General features: G+C 40.4%; 1 protein-coding gene across 2 annotated transcripts in view; it reads left to right on the forward strand.

The window, feature by feature from the left end:
- The window catches only part of nfkb2 (nuclear factor of kappa light polypeptide gene enhancer in B-cells 2 (p49/p100)), a 72,726-nt gene that overhangs the window by 14,560 nt on the left and 38,802 nt on the right, over positions 1-19,364 (forward strand). Inside the window, exons 3-8 of one of the 2 annotated variants that reach the window (XM_034184278.1) lie at positions 8,095-8,134; positions 9,902-9,980; positions 10,754-10,794; positions 17,941-18,039; positions 18,302-18,453; positions 18,705-18,817. In XM_034184278.1, the coding sequence (XP_034040169.1) occupies positions 8,095-8,134; positions 9,902-9,980; positions 10,754-10,794; positions 17,941-18,039; positions 18,302-18,453; positions 18,705-18,817 (524 nt within the window). The remainder of the gene's footprint in view (positions 1-8,094; positions 8,135-9,901; positions 9,981-10,753; positions 10,795-17,940; positions 18,040-18,301; positions 18,454-18,704; positions 18,818-19,364) is intronic. The other variant, XM_034184280.1, reaches the window with a different exon arrangement.

The raw sequence follows: 19,364 nt of genomic DNA on the forward strand, positions 1-19,364 counted from the left end.
TAGGTCAGGGTTGGAGCATAGATCAGCTGGTAAATTGCATCTCACCTTTTGGCTCAGCTCCTTCTTCACCATGACTGTCCAGTACAGCGTCTGTAAAACATCAGACACAGCCCTAATCCATTTATCGATCTCCAACTAACCCCCAATCATAAACAAGACCTTGAGATACTTAAACTTCTCCACTTTTTCTTCTTCTGCCAAGTTTATTGGCAGTTTGCAAACTGATACGGTGCATTACCACCACCCAGCTGTTTGAGGGTGGAGCATTAGTGGAGTCTGATGTATTCTGTATTAATATGGAGATGAGCAGATAAGGGAGTGGAGGAGAAAAAAGGTGGTGGTGGGGGGGGGGGGGGGGGGGTCACACTGTACTATATTCTCTAAAATATCTCCTCCACTTGGGGCAGTAACTCTCCCGTTTTCTGACAGAGGACCATGGTCTCAGATTTGGAGGTGCTGATTCTCATCCCAGACACTTCACACTCGACCTCAAACCTGCTCAGTGACATCAGAGGTCATTGGAGGTCACTACCTGGTGAAGCCAACAGAAGCACATCATCACCAAAAAGCACAGATGAAACACTGAGGTCACCAAATTGAGCACCTTCCAATCCCTGACTGAGCCTTCAAGTCCTGTCCAAGAACATACTAGTTTTATTATTAAGGGACGTTGTAGTGTTTGTATTTTTTTTTTTTTTTGTGGTGGAACAATAACGGGAATAAAAAATATTCCTGTGTATGTTTCACAGAACCCCCCCCCCCCCCCCCTGCCCCCCCCCAAAAAATACCCCTTCTGAGTAGATCTGCAGAGGTCAGAAATACCCGGCTGGGGAAGTTTACCGTCTGTTGTTCATTTGTTCTCGCCTGTTGGCTGTATGCTAAGAAGGCCACCTCAGCTACTATGTGATTGGTTGAGGTGGCCAGGGGGGCGTCCCCGTCGGGTGTGAGTCAGATGGTGCAGTGAGGCGGGTTTTCCTCTGCACACAAAGTGGAAGTGATGGTGGAGAGAAAAAAAAAAGTCACCAAACAGACGAGGGAAGCTCCGAAGATGAAGTAGCAGGTCAGTTTGACTCTTCTAAAATAATTTTTATGAGTCTACCAGCAGATTAACTTCATCCAGACCAGCGGTGTCCAAACTATTCCAGAAAGAGCCGAGAGGGTGCAGGTTTTCTTTGCAGCCACTGACTCCAGCAGGTGATTCCACCGATGAACTCATCCCACCTGCTCAAAGTGATGTTCATCAGTTAACTTTGCAAATGCTTTTTTTTACAAATGGAAAAAAATGACATATTTACAAATACACATTTAATTGTACAAACTAACACACACGTTACAGTAACTTGTATGTTGGTTTTTACAAATAAATTAACCAACCAACCAGTGAAGGAGACTAATTTTTTGAAATTTAGCGAAGCTGTAACTTTGGTAAATTTTTCCTGTTTGTCAGTTTAGTGTTATAAAAGTTAACTTTTCAGTTAGTGGGTTGGCGGTTATCAAAGCTAACTTTTTGGTTAGCTGTGCCCGCCACTGCTTCCAGGATGGTTTGGCTTTGATTGGAATGATGCGCTCTGTGGGCGCTCCTTCATGTCCGTGCTGCGCTTGAGGCCCACATGGAGAATATTTGAACCCGCTGGAAGGTTTTGTGCGTTAACGCCGTATTTTGTTTGACATTCGTGAGTAACCGTGCTGTGATGTTGTCAAAGAGTTGCTGACTGAAAGCTGACCACAAACAACCTTCTTTAGGGTGAACTCCTCACCTGAGGGGCCAGCAGGGGGCCTCACAGGTGACAGTTACAGGGGAAACCAGTAGGTGGCACTACATCACAGGTGGAGACCAGATAATATGCAGAATACCAGTAGTTAGAGTCAGGGTCTTAAGTCCAGGATGTGGTCTGGTCTGCAGATTATAGAAACAGTTTCTCTGTTTGTAATTGGGTGTGTTTGAGGACATCACCCTGAGGAACACTGTACCATGATGTGCAGGTTGATGGATTACCTACTTTTGCATGTATATTGCATGTTTGTAAAAGTGCCTTTTTTAAAATATATGAAACAGCCATTAACCTTAAAAAGCCTTTAAAGAATATTTTTCTGAAGAACATCATTTTGGTTTTTCTTCATTTCAATTGACCTCAACATGGAAAACTGTAGAACACATTACGCTGAAGAACACACAGCGGGTAAAATAAGTATTGAACACATCTCCATTTTTCTCAGTAAATAATGAATGAAAACTGTTTATTTCGAACATTTGATACACCAACAATTACAAGATAGATCAGTGAAGACAACAACAAAAAAGTTCATACTGTGTACCCAACATGTCCGAAAAGGGGTAGGGTGAAGCATCAGCTTATTTTTCCCAACCCCTTCTTCCCCACAACCAGTGATACCCTTTGCCACATATACACATAGATTCCTACACACCTAAACCGATATCAATATATATATATATATATATATATATATATATACACACACACACACACACACACACACAAACATAAATATACACCTACACATACCTACTTACATACAAAATACTATATATTTACAAGCCGAAGCAAAAAACAAAAACACCCTAACCCTCATTACCCTTCCTCCTCCCTATACCTAGAAAAAACCATATTTTTGTACCGCTGTTTGAACTGGTTCATGCTTGGACATTGCTTGAGCCCCACTCCCAATCTGTTCCACATCCTCACCCCACAGACAGAAATACAGAAACCTTTTAATGTTGTTCGTGCCCACTGATGCTTTAAATTAAATTTCCCCCTCAGACTGTAATCCCCTGATCTGTTAAAAAACATATTTTTAATATTTGCTGGAAGTAAATTGTTTATTGCTTTATACACAATTTGTACTGTTTGAAAATGAACCAAGTCTGTGAATTTTAAGAATTTGGATTGTAAAAATAGTGGATTTGTATGATCTCTATAGCCAGTATTATGAATAATTCTTATAGCTCTTTTCTGCATTACTGATAGTGATTGTGTTGTACCTTTATAAGTATTACCCCATACCTCTGCACAGTACTGTAAATATGGTAAAACCAGTGAGCAGTAAAGAATGCGGAGTGAGTTGTGGTCCAGAATATGTTTCGCTTTGTTTAGAACTGAAATGCTTCTTGACAGTTTACTTTGTATATGTTTTATATGAGTCTTCCAGTTTATCTTATCATCTATTATCACCCCCAGAAACTTATTTTCATGTACCCTTTCAATATCGACCCCCTCGACTTGTAACTGAACCTGTATGTCTGTATTACAATAGCCAAATAACATGTATTTTGTTTTACTTAAGTTTAATGATAATTTGTTTCTGTCAAACCATATTTTCAATTTTCCCATTTCTATACTGATCCTCCTCAGTAACTTCTGCAAATCCCCCCCTGAACAAAAAATGCTTGTGTCATCTGCAAATAATACTAATTTTAATATTTTGGAAACATTGACAATATCATTTATATAAATTAGAAACAGTTTTGGACCCAATACTGACCCCTGTGGGACGCCACAAGCATTGTCCAAGCATGATGACGTATATTCCCCCAACTTCATAAACTGTTTTCTGTTACTTAAGTAGCTTCTCACCCAGTGCAACACCAACCCCCAAATCCCATACTGTTCAAGTTTATTGATTAATATGTCATGATTGATTGTATCAAAAGCCTTTTTAAGGTCTATAAATATTCCAACTGAATGTAATTTGTGGTCTATGGCGTTTGTAATCTCCTCAACTGATTCTATTAATGCAAGTGATGTTGAACTATGTGCTCTGAATCCATATTGACTATCAGTAAGTAATTTATGTTTATTTATGAATTTGTCTAATCTATTATTGAATAACTTTTCTAATAATTTGGAAAATTGTGGAAGCAAAGAAACAGGTCTATAATTTGTGAAGTGGTGTCTATCCCCAGTCTTATACAGCGGCACAACCTTAGCTATTTTCATTTGATTGGGAAATTTACCGGTTTGAAATGATAAGTTACAGATGTATGTTAATGGTTCTACAATCCATTCAATGACCTGTTTTACCACCACCATATCAATTTCATTTAAATCGGTAGATGTTTTATATTTACAATTATTCACAATGTCTATAATTTCTTTTCCATCCACTGCTGTGAGGAACATTGAACAGGGATTTCTTTCTATGAGATTATTATCCCAATCCTCAGGTTGGGAATCGGGAATTTTTTCTGCCAAGCTTGGTGCAATATTTACAAAAAAATTATTAAAACCGTTGACTGCCTCATCCTTATTTTCCTTCTTGACATTATTATCAATGAAATACTGAGGGTAACTCTGTTTTTTATTACCATTTTTGATAATGCTATTTAATATATCCCATATTCCTTTAATATTGTTTTTGTTATTATATAATATGTTACTATAATATTCCTTCCTACATACCCGTATAATATTAGTTAATCTATTTTTGTATTTCTTATATCTATTTTCTGCCTCTAGTCTTTAGTTTTATGAATTCTCTATAAAGTGTATTTTTCTTATTACATGCATTTCGTAACCCTTTCGTCATCCATGGTCGAGCTTGGATTTTTTCTTTTCTGTAGTCTTGTTTAATTGGACAATTTTTATCATATAATGATGTAAATATTTGTAAAAAAGTTTCATATGCACTATCAACATCACTTTCACTGTATACCTTTTCCCAGTTTTGCTCCTGTAAATCCTTCTTTAGTGTGTTCATGTTTTCCTCTGTCCGCACTCGCCTGTATTTTATTTTCTCCTCTGGCTGATTCCGCCGATGGTTTCTATTATAAACGATGAAAACTGGTAGATGATCACTAATGTCATTGATTAATAATCCACTCACAGTGTTATTCTCAATATCATTGCTGAATATATTATCAATTAAGGTAGCACTATGGGATGTAATTCTGCTTGGCCTGGTGATTTTTGGATATAAACTCATACTGTACATTATACTGATAAATTCATCTGTTATTTTATGCTTATTTGGATTGAGCAGATCAATAGTCACCACAAATGAACACAGTTTTTTGATTAGTTTTTGAGAACATTTTTCCCATACAGTCAGTGAATGTTTCAATACTAGATCCTGGTGCTCTATATATACAGCTGACTAATACATTTTTGCTTTTTTCTTCACATATTTCAATAGTTATACATTCTAATAAGTTATCAATCACAGTTGTCATATTGTCTACTATTTTATAATCCATGTTCTTATCCACATACACAGCCACTCCTCCTCCACTCTTATTTTTTCTGTTTACACAATTAAATTCATATCCATCCACTTCAAAATCCATTCCTTTATCTTCATTGATCCATGTTTCTGATATAGCAATTATGTTAAATATTTTTTTAAACTGACTTAAATATTCTTTAATGTTGTTAAAGTTTGCATATAGACTTCTGCTGTTGAAATGGATTATTGATAATTTGTTATCTGTTTTAATGATCCGATTAAACTGTTCATCTGTATAATAGCAACAACTGTCATTGATATTTGAGAAGAAATTATTGTCCGGGTCTATATCGTGCTCCAAGTCCAGTACATTGTGGTCTGTGTATTTAAATGTTCTCAGTTCTACTTCTCCATGATCAGCAATCCTTTGAAATATATTTCTAAAAGTGCTGAACATGAAAGTTTCACCAGAAGTCAGTAACAATCCAAGTACTGACTTCTGGTGTACTGACTTTGTAGCACACCTACAAAGAAATCAAACCATAGATGTCCAAAAATTATGTGTAACAATGCGAAATGACACATGGGAAAAAAAATTGAACACCTGAAGAAAGGGAGGTGTAAAAAGGCATGGAAAGTCAAGACATCAGCTGAAATCTATCAGTAGTTAGAAGACAGCCCTGCCCCTTATCAGTGCAAATTAATATCAGCTAGTTCAGTCCCCCCTCCCAACTGTTTGCCTATAAAGTGGTGTCTCATTACCAAGAACCATCTCATGATGAGTACTAAATTCAAAGAGCACTCTCAAGAACTTCACAACCGTGTTGTTGTAAAACATACTGATGACATTGGTTACAGAAGGATTTCTAAACTTCTGAATGTTCCAGTGAGCACTGTTGGGGCGATAATCATCAGTCAGACAGAATGCTGATCATAATGTAATGTTGAACTGTCTGTTACTGTCTGTTACTTGTGCACATTCTGCTGTGCTCGAGCAGTTTGAGTCCATCTCTCTGTCGTCCCTCAGTGAGGTAGAAAAACGCACAAAACCTTCAAGTTGTCCTTTAGATGTTGTTTCAGCTAAAGTGCTAAAGGAGGTTTTTAGTCCTGTCGGTTCGGTTCTCCTAACTTTTATAACCTCTTGTCTTCATTCAGCGTCTGTTCCAGCTGCTTTTAAACATGCTGCGGTTCAACCTCTTCTTATAAAACCTCACCTCCGCTCCTCATTTTTATCCCATGTTAGACCTGTGGTCTGTTTCTGTCTAAGCTCTTAGAAAAGGTTGCTTTTTATACAGTCAGTCATTTATAGAAAAGTAATCACATTCTTAAAAAATTCCAATTTGGATTTAGATTAGGACACAGCACTGAGTCAGCACTTTTCAGAGTACATGGCTAACGCATCACTCTGTGTGTGGACACAGAGAATCCAGCTGTGCTGGTTCTGTTGGACCTCACAGCAGTGTGACACTTGTTTCCTGTGACACTGTGGATCACACGGTACATGAAAATTCAGTAAGGTATATCTTATATATTATATTCCAATTCTAAAGTGGAACTATGCCAGTATACAAAGGTATATCTAAAAAGGAAGAGTAAAGTAGGAGAGTAGAAAAGAGTAGAGTAGAGCCACTTAGGTGCCTGGTCTTGCGAACCAGGGATGGTAGGTTGAAAAGCTTTTTTATTCCATGGGAGCTCTCCCTACCCACCCAAGCAGCTCAATGATACTGTACTAAGTAGTTTAAATCCTTTTTAGCTGAGAGAAGTTGTTTCATTATGATTGGTGACCTCTTCTCTTTGTTGTGGAGTGCCACAGGGTTGGCCCTGGTCTATTTTCATTGTACATGTTGCTGTTGGGGTCAATTGTAGGTGAGCACAATCTGTCCCGTCAACTGCACCCCCTCACCACCAGGGGCACTGACGTGGTGAGAGTGGACAGCCACAGGTTCCTCGGCCTTCATGTGTCATCTGATCTGAGCTGGTCTGCAAACACTGTGGGGGGAAAAAAGCTCAGAAGTGGCTGCACTTCATCAGACGGCTCAGGAGGCTGGGCTGAGCTGCCGCCCCCTCACGCAGAGTGTCCTCACCGCGGGTATCTCAGTGTGGTACGGCAACACCACTCAGGCAGAGAGGAAGGCTGAAAACAAAGGAAGCTGCAAAAACAGCTGAGAACATGATCAGGACTGAACTTCAATCACTGGATTTAATTTACAGTCAGCGATGCAAAAAGAGGGCAGAGCACATTATCAGGGGCCCCCACCGCCCCGCCCAAGGCCCAAACACGAACAGTAGAGCAGACAGCATCATCACACACAGGACTCCACTCCAGAAAAGGGTTTTTCCAGCCACAGTCAGACTGATGGCGTCCCTGAACCCAGAGTAACGGACTGTTCACAACCAAAGGATTATTAAGCGAGTGCTCAGTCTGTACGGGGACATGTCAGACCAGATCACAACAAAGCTGCCTCAAGGCGCTTCACACAAGTAAGGTCTAACCGTACCAACCATGGGGGTTGGTACGGTTAGTAAGGTTGATTGTCATGGTAACCAGTCAGATATGAGAAAATATCAGACCAAAAATCAGCCAATCAGAGTGCGTGTAGTGTCACAGTCATATAATAGTTTATTTTATTCTATTTTCTATTTTATTTCTTTGTCTATCTATCTGTCTGTCTCGTGTTACGATTGATTTCTTTGTGTGTGTGTTTTTTCAGTTTTATTTTCTTCTTCTGTCGTGTGTGTTTGTGTGAAAACAGTTGGCTCCGCCCCCTGAGAGCTGGAATTGTGGGGGTTTTCCTGTCATCAGCGGCTTCCTGTGCAGACACAGACGACGCCTCTTCAGCTTTGTCTGTGCCGTGCAAAAGTGAAACTGTTTATTTGTTTATTTGGAGCTGATTGAGTGTTTTTGTGCTGCAGGATGACTGAAGCTCAGTACATCAACGTCTACGACGCTGACGTGAGTCCTCCTGCTCCTCCACAAATGCTTTGGTCTTCAGTCAGAAAAACATCATCACATCTTCTTTAGAAAAAAATCAAATGCAAAGCAGCTGAAGTCAGACTGAGCCTGTTTCAAACCAAAACCACATCTGCTCAAAACCAGTTTCCCTGAAGTGACAAGAAGAGCAACCTGGGATGGAAAAAAACTCATCTTTGTCCTGATGATGACTTTAATTAATGAGATCTGTAACAATCACAGCATAAAAAAATTCCCTTAAAATGACTACTTTTTGGATTTGATGGTTTGCTCTTAACTCAGCTGTGGAAAAGAAAGTACCAGAGAACATGTAACGGGCCACAAACACGTGCCAATAATATCACGTTTTACTTTACGTAACCACATTAAAACAGACCCGAAATATGACCGATATAATACAGAACCACAGAGTTGGATATGGCAAAACTAGAGTGTGCACTCCCTATACCACCAACCTAACGCTGCCGTGCCTATACAGGGGCATGGCCGCCATTACCAAAGAAGGCAAAAAGGACACAAAGTGCCCAGATGTGCAATGCAGTGTGCGTGTTGAGTAAACACGGCTGTACCGAGGGCAATCACTACAGTGGGTTTACATGGTCCGTGAATGCAGCACCTACCCGTTTTTGGTTTGCTTTTTAAATACATTATTATTATTAATTAAATGACAACAAAAAGAGTTCAATTTCTTACTTTCCTGGCAGAAACAGCGGGGCTTCAGGGTCATAACACCCGGACATAACACTGACGTGGAAACAAACCTGCGACTCGATTATATTTGAACACAGCACGGTGCATCACACAGTGTAAATAAATCCACGGATAAATTCTCAAAATGTCATTGTCCCAAGATCCTAATGACATGAAATATCCCACTTGGCACAAAATAATGCTCACAGCACACTCTGGAGTTGACCAGGAGTTAGAGAGAGTGAATGCATACATGCATTTAAGTAAAATCCAAGCACAGAATAACACGGTTGGTTGGAATATCCTCATTGAGAAAATGCTAATCCCTGGTTTCTGGCAGTATGCAGGCACATGAATACAGCATTTTGGGTGATATTTTCCATCTGAAAACACAGCAGCACAGTCACAGTGTGTCACTTGTAGCATTGAACTGTGCAGCTTTTTGCCCTCTTTGATAGTGGCAGCACACAGCCAGGCGTGACTCCACCCTCTAGCTTCACTATATCCAACTCTATGTGCACAACCAGCGACACAGACCTCAGATGACTTCATGCTTGGTTTGTGCTCTGACTGTCAACTGTGGGATCTTATATGTAGACAGGTGTGTGTCTTTCCAAATCATGTCCAATCAACTCAATTTACCCCTGGTGGGCTCCAGTTAAGCTGTAGAAACATCTCAAGGATGATCAGTGGAAACAGGAGACACCTGAGCTCAATTTTGAGCTTACTGACAAAGACTGTGAATACTTATGTACATGTGATTTCTTAGTTTTTTATTTTTAATACATTTGCAAAAATGTAACAAAAAAATGTTATTATGGGGTATTGTGTGGAGAAATTTGAGGAAAAAAAATTCATCCATTTTGGAAAAATACTTTGAATACTTTCTGGATGCATCGTGTGTGTGTGTGTGTATACACACATATATATCATAAAAGAATCTTTCAGGAGGAGCCAGTATCAACACGGCTCCCAGTGTTGAATATTTATGAGGCTGTAGTTGTGAGACAGGAGTGACAGCCGGACGTGAAGTTTAGAACTCTGCCCATTTGTCTCCTGCAGCTGCAGCTGAACCTGATGCCGTATGACTACATTCCCCCAGGGGACATAAAGATGGAGACCTACATACCTGAGACAGGTACGAACTCTCCAGTTACATCAGCTCTTTGCAGGTCTTCTGCTCTGGAGAGTAATCTCCCACCTCTTACTGGAGTTTGGTCCCAGCCACATCCTCCAGCTCCTGATCCCAGGACTTTCTCAGACCTGGGTCTGAGATCTGGATTCTGGATCTGTTCCCACCTGAAGCTGAGAGAGACATCCTTCAGACATCCTCCACTGACTCCTTCCAAGGTGATGGAGCGTCTCCTGGATGAGGTCTTTATTCTGTGGGGGACAGTCCAGACCTCCTCGCTCACTTGCTAAGATTTAGTTATTGTTTTTTTGGCATGAGGATGTTGTCCGTGGCCCCGGCACGTCCACAGGAACCAAAGGGTTTTATTTATTTATTTGTGTTTTTTCTGGTGAACCCACCGTAACACTGCTTCTTGTACATCAGGTGAAAGTATGAGCAAACATGAGTCTGAGTCCAGACCTCAACGTCCCGTTTTCAAGGCAAATCCTGCACTTAAGACTCTTACAGGCATTCATCTCCTGAAGCAGGAACCTGTCAGCATCTCAAAGCCTCCCAAACAGTAAACTCAGAACCGAACCTTGACAAAACCAAGAACCAACATCACCCACCGGTACTTCAGGTCCTCAAGCTGAAGCTTCCACAGCTCTCCTGTTACTAATAAACCCTGGAGTACCTCTGTCTGGTACTGGTCTCCAACACCTGCACTAGACTGTCAGACAGACTAAAAGAACAGTTTGATTTTGTGTCGGTGTTTTAACCTGAATCTGTTTGTGTTTCAGCTCACGGTCCTTACATTCAGATCATCGAGGAGCCCAAACAGGTGAGACCGCAGTGACACGTCCACCATGGTGCTCATCCAGTCTAAAACCAGGTTTGGACGATGGAGAGGTCATTATTCACAAAATCTAATGAGCAGGAACAGGAATGTATGTTAGAAAAAGACCTTAAGGGGAGGGGCTTATTATCCCCACAAGTAATCATGGAAACAGATGTAAGTGCCAGTCCACATCCACATGGTTGATGGATTTTTCATACGTCCTTCACTCATACGGGACACAAACCATCAGGGGATTTCTGTCGCTCAAGGTCACATATGATCACATAACCTGAGCTGTGTGACCGACGGGCCGTCTGCGGTTATTAACAGACGGGCCAACAGAAAAAAATATATCAATATTTAGTAGATCCTCCTTTTGCAGAAATAACAGCCTACAAAAATCCTTCCAATGAGAGTCTGGATTCTGGCTGAAGGTATTTTGGACCATTCTTCTTTACAAAACATCTCAGGTTTGTTGGTTTCCGAGCATGGACAGCCCACTTAAAATCACACCACAGATTTTCAATAATATTCAGGTCTGGGGACTGAGATGGCCATTCCAGAACATTGTACTTGTTCCTCTGCATGAATGCCTTAGTAGATTTTGAGCAGTGTTTAGGGTCGTTGTCTTGTTGAAAGATCCAGCCCCGACGCAACTTCAACTTTGTCACTGATTCATGAACATTGTTCTCAAGAATCTGCTGATATTGACTGGAATCCATGTGATCCTCAACTTTAACAAGATTCCCAGTACCTGCACTGGCCCCACAGCATGATGGAACCACCTCCACATTTTACAGTAGGTAGCAAGTGTTTTCTTGGAATGCTGTGTTCTTGTTCAGCCATGCATACCACCCCTTGTTATGTCCAAATAACTTAATTTTAGTTTCATCAGTCCACAGCACCTTATTCCAAAATGAAGCTGGTTTGTCCAAATGTGCTTTAGCATACCTCAAGTGACTCTGTGGTGTGAACGCAGAAAAGGCTTCCTCTGCATTACAGCATCATACAGCATCTCTTTGTGCAAAGTGCGCTGTATAGCTGAATGATGCACAGAGACACTATCTGCAGCAAGATCATGTTGTAGGTCTTTGAAGCAGGTCTGTGGGTTGACTAGGACTGTTCTCACCATCCTTCGCTTCAGCTTATCTGAGATTTTTCTTGGCCTGCCACTTCGGGCCTTAACTAGTACTGTGCCCGTGGTCTTCCATTTCCTCACTATGTTCCTCACAGTGGAAACTGACAGCTGAAATCTCTGAGATAGCTTTTTGTGTCCTTACCCTAAACCATGATATTGAACAGTCTTTGTTTTCAGGTCATTTGAGAGTTGTTTAGAGGCTTCTATGTTGCCACTCGTTAGAAGAGATGCAAAGAGGGGAAACATTTGCAAATGGCCACCTTAAATACCCTTTCTCATGATTGGATTCACCTGTGTAAGGAGGTCAAGGGTCAGTGAGCTTACCAAATCAATTTTGTGTTCCAGTAATTAGTGCTAAATGTATTCAAATCAATAAAATGACAAGGGTGCCCAAATTTATGCACCTGTCCAGTTTTGTTTAAATAATTATTGCACACTTTCTGTAAATCCTATAAACTTCATTTCACTTTTCAAATATCACTGTGTTTGTCTGCCATATGATATATTTAACTGAAATTTCTGATCTAGACAACCAATGATTTATAAAGGAAAATCATGAAAATTATCAGAGGTGCCCAAACATTTGCATACAACTGTATATAAATATATATACTCAGAACAAAAATACAAAAAATGTGCATCAACAATGTAACTTAATCAATCAAACGAGCAATAGTGCACAATCTCAAGCACATTGACAAAATTGGTAAACCTAATCCTTCAAACTATAATGGGTAAATATATTATTTTTGTAAAGCCTTTTAAAGCAAACTAAAGGCCTGGTCACACAGCATACGACGATTCCCAAACAAAGGGAAAAAAGTCACAAATCGAGAAAATTGAGAAAAGGTGGATGAATGCGCTTTATGACCAAATACCCTGTGAATCAAGAGCTCAAAAGGGATGAAACTTAACCAAAGCTAACATTGATCTCGATGCTTTAAATGAAACGCGCCTGGAGCCACTGCTGGAGCAGAATGTGTCTGCATCCTGCTCTGTTTCAGGACTCGGGACTCGGCACTGGGACGGAGTTCAGCTGCAAACAGAAGCATGTGATCCGCTGTAGAGATCTGTGTAGAGATCCACTGTAGAGATCTGTGCACACTTCAGTGGATCCACCTGCTCTGGTTCCTCGTCCAGAACAAAAGAGGGATCATCTCCTTCGTCAGAATCCTCACTGTCTGGTTCAGACTGACGACATGCTGTGCTCTCTGTCTTGCTCCAATTAAAAAAAAACAAAACTGAAGCGCTTGCTCAACATTCATACGATGCCTCATTTTTACAAAAAAAAAAAAAAAACACCACCACACTAACCACACACGCTAAATATGCCACCAAAATAATACACACTGCAAACGTGACAAATATTTCTCAAATCTCTCAAATACAAAAACTCGAATCGCTTTCTGTACACCCGAAATGCACATGTATGAGAGAGAGAGAGAGAGAAAGAAAGAAAGAGATAGCACTGTCTATCTCTCTTTGCCTTTTTTTTTTCAAATCCCTGCTGTTTCTGATCATCTTACGCACACACAGGCGCTGTGTACATGGATGAGACACACACAGGCGCTGTGTACATGGATGAGACACACACAGGCACGTGCTTCACCTTCTCTCCAGCTGATCACACTGGGTTAAACGAGGCTGATCGCGCTCCTGCAAAGTCCCCCTGCTGCAAACATATACACAGGCCATCAACATCCATGTCGGCTGTGAGCAGCTCCACTGAAACAAACAAGGCTGATCGCGCTCCTACAAAGCCCTCCCACTGCGAAAAAAATATGCAGTGATCAAGGATCACTTCCTCAAAACCTTTGAACTGACAGACGCTGACAGGGCCAAGCAGACTCTTCTCTCTGCACGGGCTGGAGGACAGCAAGCCCTTCAGTGTTCATGGACAGAATGCTGCAGCTCCGCCCAGACTTTTTGTGCAGCAGTTCTCTCTTCATGTGTGCTCAGTGCTGGAACAACATCACGATCACAGGCTGCTGTGTGGTGGCAGAGAGGCTGACATGACTGCGGCTGCACTCACCACATCACACACACCAGCACTGCCGCGGAGGAACTGCATCTCTTCTCCACAAAAGTGCTCACGAACCAGCTTCTGCACTGTATGAAAACATGCAGCTGGCTGAACTAAGTCAAAGTAAACGCTGACTTTACAAAAACTAAGCAAACGATTAAAAAAAAAAAAAAAAAGTCAAGAACGACAGCAAAACAAAATACGGATGAATTGAGGTTTTCAGCAGCATTCATTCAAATTTTTGAGCAGTTTAAAAATCCTGACGAAGCGCCAGCTGCAGGAACGGAGCTGTGCGAAGGTTAAAGGATGTCAACGAAAGTCCAGATTTCTTGTTTTGTTTGGGCTTAGTTACCCTTCATTAAGTGCCGTGTGACTGAGCCATAATGTACCAAGTATTTTAATATTATCAGGACAATTATTCCAAATATTAACATCCCTAACGGAGACACAATGACTTTTTACAGTAGTTTGGATCTTTAGTTTCTCAAATGATAATGTTCCTCTCAAATTGTAGCTGGAGTCGCTATTTTAAACAGATCCTGGACAGGTTGAGGCAAAAGCTTGTTTTTGACTTTATACATAATTTGTATTGTGATGTAATCAATCAAGTCCCAGAATTTAAAAATTTGTAAACAAGCAAATGACAGATTTGTTGGCTTACGATATGGTTTATTATTGATAATTCTTATAACTTTTTTTTGCAACAGAAATATTGGATTAGTATTAGTTCTATATGTATTTCCCCAAACCTCAACACAATATGTCACATATGGAACAAGTAATGTATGATATAAAATGGTTAATTAATGTTAGGAGAGGAAGTCTTGTGCTTTATACAGAATTGCAATGGCTTTTGACATTTTAGATTTAACATAGTTAAATGTGTTTTCCAGCTTAATTTATCCTCAATATAAACAAGAAATTTTGTATCCGTTACAATTTCAATTTTGATATCATGTAATAATAGATTTCTGCTTAAGTTCCCGGACTTATTCCCAAATATCATACACTTAGTTTTACCAGAATGGAGCGATAATTAGTTTGAATCAAACCATTGTTCGATTCAAACAAATTATAGCATAAAATAAATCACATAATCACATAAAATTACATAATCACATAAAATCCTTAGACGATTGCCTTGCATCAGTGAGAAGTTGGATGTCTAGAAACGTCCTACTTTTAAACTCTGATAAGACTGAAATGATGGTTCTTGGTCCAGTGAGACATCGGCATCAATTTGACCAGTTAACACTTAGCCTTGGCTCGTGTGTCATACATCACACTGACAAAGTGAGGAACCTTGTGGTAATTTTTGATCCTACATTGTCCTTTGACCTCCACATTAGAAATATTACAAGGACTGCTTTCATCCACCTGTGAAATATAGCGAAGATTCATCCCATCCTGTCTATGGCTGATGCTGAGACCCTGATCCATGCATTTGTCTCTTCTAGATTAGACTACTGCAATGTTCTATTTTCTGGTTTACTGCAGTCCAGCATTAGAGCTCTCCAATTGGTTCAAAATGCTGCAGCAAGACTTTTGACAGGAAGCAGAAAGTTTGACCACATTACAGCCATTTTGGCGTCTCTTCACTGGCTTCAGGTCCCAGTGAGATCAGATTTTAAGGTTCTGCTACTAGTCTATAAAATTGTTCATAGACTGGCACCTCCCTACCTAGCTGACCTAATTAAACCTTACGTACCGGCCCGGGCTTTGCGTTCTCAAGGTGCAGGACTACTTTGTGTCCCTAGGGTGAATAAGAAGTCTGTGGGTCACAGAGCTTTCTCTTAACGTGCCCCTGTTCTGTGGAATGATCTCCCTGTGTCATTAAAACAGTCAGATTCTGTGGAGACTTTCAAGTCCAGACTTAAGATGCACTTATTTTCCCTTTCGTATGACTAGCATACTGGCATAGTACAGTAGTGTTCAGAATAATAGTAGTGCTATGTGACTAAAAAGATTAATCCAGGTTTTGAGTATATTTCTTATTGTTACATGGGAAACAAGGTACCAGTAGATTCAGTAGATTCTCACAAATCCAACAAGACCAAGCATTCATGATATGCACACTCTTAAGGCTATGAAATTGGACTATTAGTAAAAAAAAAAAAAAAAAAGTAGAAAAGGGTGTGTTCACAATAATAGTAGCATATGCTGTTGACGCTACAAACTCAAAACTATTACATTCAAACTGCTTTTTTTATCAATCCTGTGAATCACTAAACTAGTATTTAGTTGTATAACCACAGTTTTTCATGATTTCTTCACATCTGCAAGGCATTAATTTTGTTGGTTTGGAACCAAGATTTTGCTGGTTTACTAGTGTGCTTGGGGTCATTGTCTTGTTGAAACACCCATTTCAAGGGCATGTCCTCTTCAGCATAAGGCAACATGACCTCTTCAAGTATTTTGACATATCCAAACTGATCCATGATACCTGGTATGTGATATATAGGCCCAACACCATAGTAGGAGAAACATGCCCATATCATGACGCTTGCACCACCATGCTTCACTGTCTTCACTGTGAACTGTGGCTTGAATTCAGAGTTTGGGGTTCGTCTCACAAACTGTCTGCGGCCCTTGGACCCAAAAAGAACAATTTTACTCTCATCAGTCCACAAAATATTCCTCCATTTCTCTTTAGGCCAGTTGATGTGTTCTTTGGCAAATTGTAACCTCTTCTGCACATGTCTTTTATTTAACAGAGGGACTTTGTGGGGGATTCTTGCAAATAAATTAGCTTCACACAGGCGTCTTCTAACTGTCACAGCACTTACAGGTAACTCCAGACTGTCTTTGATCATCCTGGAGCTGATCAATGGGTGAGCCTTTGCCATTCTGGTTATTCTTCTATCCATTTTGATGGTTGTTTTCCGTTTTCTTCCACGTGTCTCTTTTTTTTTTTTTGTCCATTTTAAAGCATTGGAGATCATTGTAGATGAACAGCCTATAATTTTTTGCACCTGTGTGTAAGTTTTCCCCTCTCCATTCAACTTTTTAATCAAACTATGCTGTTCTTCTGAACAATGTCTTGAACATCCCATTTTCCTCAGGCTTTCAAAGAGAAAAGCATGTTCAACAGGTGCTGGCTTCATCCTTAAATAGGGGACACCTGATTCACACCTGTTTGTTCCACAAAACTGACGAACTCACTGACTGAATGCCACACTACTATTATTGTGAACACCCCCTTTTCTACTTTTTTTTTTTTTTACTAATAGTCCAATTTCATAGCCTTAAGAGTGTGCATATCATGAGTGCTTGGTCTTGTTGGATTTGTGAGAATCTACTGAATCTACTGGTACCTTGTTTCCCATGTAACAATAAGAAATATACTCAAAACCTGGATTAATCTTTTTAGTCACATAGCACTACTATTATTCTGAACGCTACTGTATGTTACTATGAGACGGAGCGTGCCACGGCCTCAACTTTATCTAAAGTGTGGGTCTTTTATTTTATTTATTTTGATTTTAGTGAAGTTTAGGGCTAGTGGCCGGCGATCACCTTAGTATTTCTTCTGTTTTTCTTGTTGCTTAATGCTGACAAATTATATTATACAGTATGTTTTGTCTTTCTGATGCCTGATTCTGTTTTTTTTCTCTGTTTGAGGTGCAGCTCCATCCAGAGATGGGTGTGGTGTCCTGTGCACCGGCAACATTTCCTGTATATTCATTTTGTGAATTGTTCTGTAATTTATTCTGTATCATGACCCAAGCAGAGGGTCGCCCCTTTGAGTCTGGTCTGCTTGAGGTTTCTTCCTCAAATCATCAGAGGGAGTTTTTTCTTACCACTGTCACCTGTGTTCTTGCTCTGGGGGTTAGTAAGGTTAGACCTTACTGTGTGAAGCACCTTAAGGCAACTTTGTTGTGATTTGGTGCTATATAAATTAAATAAATTGAAATTGAATTGACTGACTGGCCGTCTGCATGTGAGATTGGCCGTGTGTGGAGTAAACTGTTGTGTCTCTTCTTCTCAGAGGGGCTTTCGTTTCCGTTATGAGTGTGAGGGTCCATCCCACGGTGGGCTCCCGGGGGCCTGCAGTGAGAAGAACAGGAGAACCTACCCAACTGTGAAGGTGAGTGACGGGAAACAATCACTATTCATTTCTTCAAAAAGGCACAAACATGTTTCCTTATGACTCAAGTGAAATATCACAAAATGAAAATTCTTCACAAGTCACACCCACTTTACAGCCATCCAATGAGATCCCTCCTGACATCATCTGACAGAACATTAAAATTATTTTATATCAGTGTGACTTTAAAATCACATTGATGTGATGTCAAAACAGAAAGAGAGAAATTAGACTTGAATCTCTCTCTCTCTCTCTCGCTCAGATCAATAACTACGTGGGTCATGCCCGGGTCGAGGTCCAGCTGGTGACTCACAGTGATCCTCCTCGCGTGCACGCTCACAGTCTGGTGGGACGTCACTGCACTGAGAATGGCACGTGCACGCTTGATGTCGGCCCCAACGACCTCGTGGCCTCGTCAGTGTCCATCATTTAAACTTTAAACAAATTTAAACTTTAATGTGAAATTTCAGCTTTAAAGTGATTTTTAATCTTGAAAGTGAAATTTCAGCTTTAGAATAAATTTAATATGAGTGAATTTAAAACTTTCGAGTGAAATTTTAACTTTCAAGTGAAATTTCCCCCCATAATTTAGCAGACTGAGGAAATCTTTTTTTTTTTTTTTTTTTTTTTTTTAAAGCAGCTTTGATTCATTCTTTTGTAAACAGTTTCAGTAATCTGGGGATCCTCCATGTGACCAAGAAGGGTGTGGTCGAGGTTCTGACCCGGAGGCTGCGAGAGGAGCGGCGGCGGCAGAAAGGGCCACTCTGTCACCTGACAGGTAACCACGCCCACTTCCTCACCTGTCTCTCCCTCTGGTCAGGAGATGGCGAATTCTCACTGAGGTCCAGGTTTGACAGACATGATGTGAGATTAAAACAAATCCAGATTAGATCAGCTCTTTATCAAATGTCCATCTGCAAACACGAACTGTCACACATGAAGACGGTGTTTGCGTGTACAGTTGTGTTGTGGTGTGTGGACTTGGCCCTCTGACGCCTTTCATTGTAATATTTTACTGTCAGCGTATTGCTGTAGATAGCATGTGTGTATTTGAGTGGAAGTGTGTGCTAACCAACATGCTAGCATGCTTACCCCAGAGTTTAGCGTAGTATAATGACATGCTAATGGTAATTCTAATAATGCATTCGACTGGAACCTGCTAGCTTGCCAGTGCTAACTGAGCTAATGACATTATTGCTACCATGATGACATCTTTAGCTGCGTGGTTAATTACCACATGTGTGATGGCATGCTAGCATTAGCCTGTTAGCATTAGGGTCTGTTAGCACACTGGCGTGTTTGTAATGTTTTTGTGTGTGCCGTCC

This window comes from Thalassophryne amazonica, chromosome 13, assembly GCF_902500255.1.
Source record: "Thalassophryne amazonica chromosome 13, fThaAma1.1, whole genome shotgun sequence".
Classification (NCBI taxonomy): Eukaryota; Metazoa; Chordata; class Actinopteri; order Batrachoidiformes; family Batrachoididae; genus Thalassophryne; species Thalassophryne amazonica.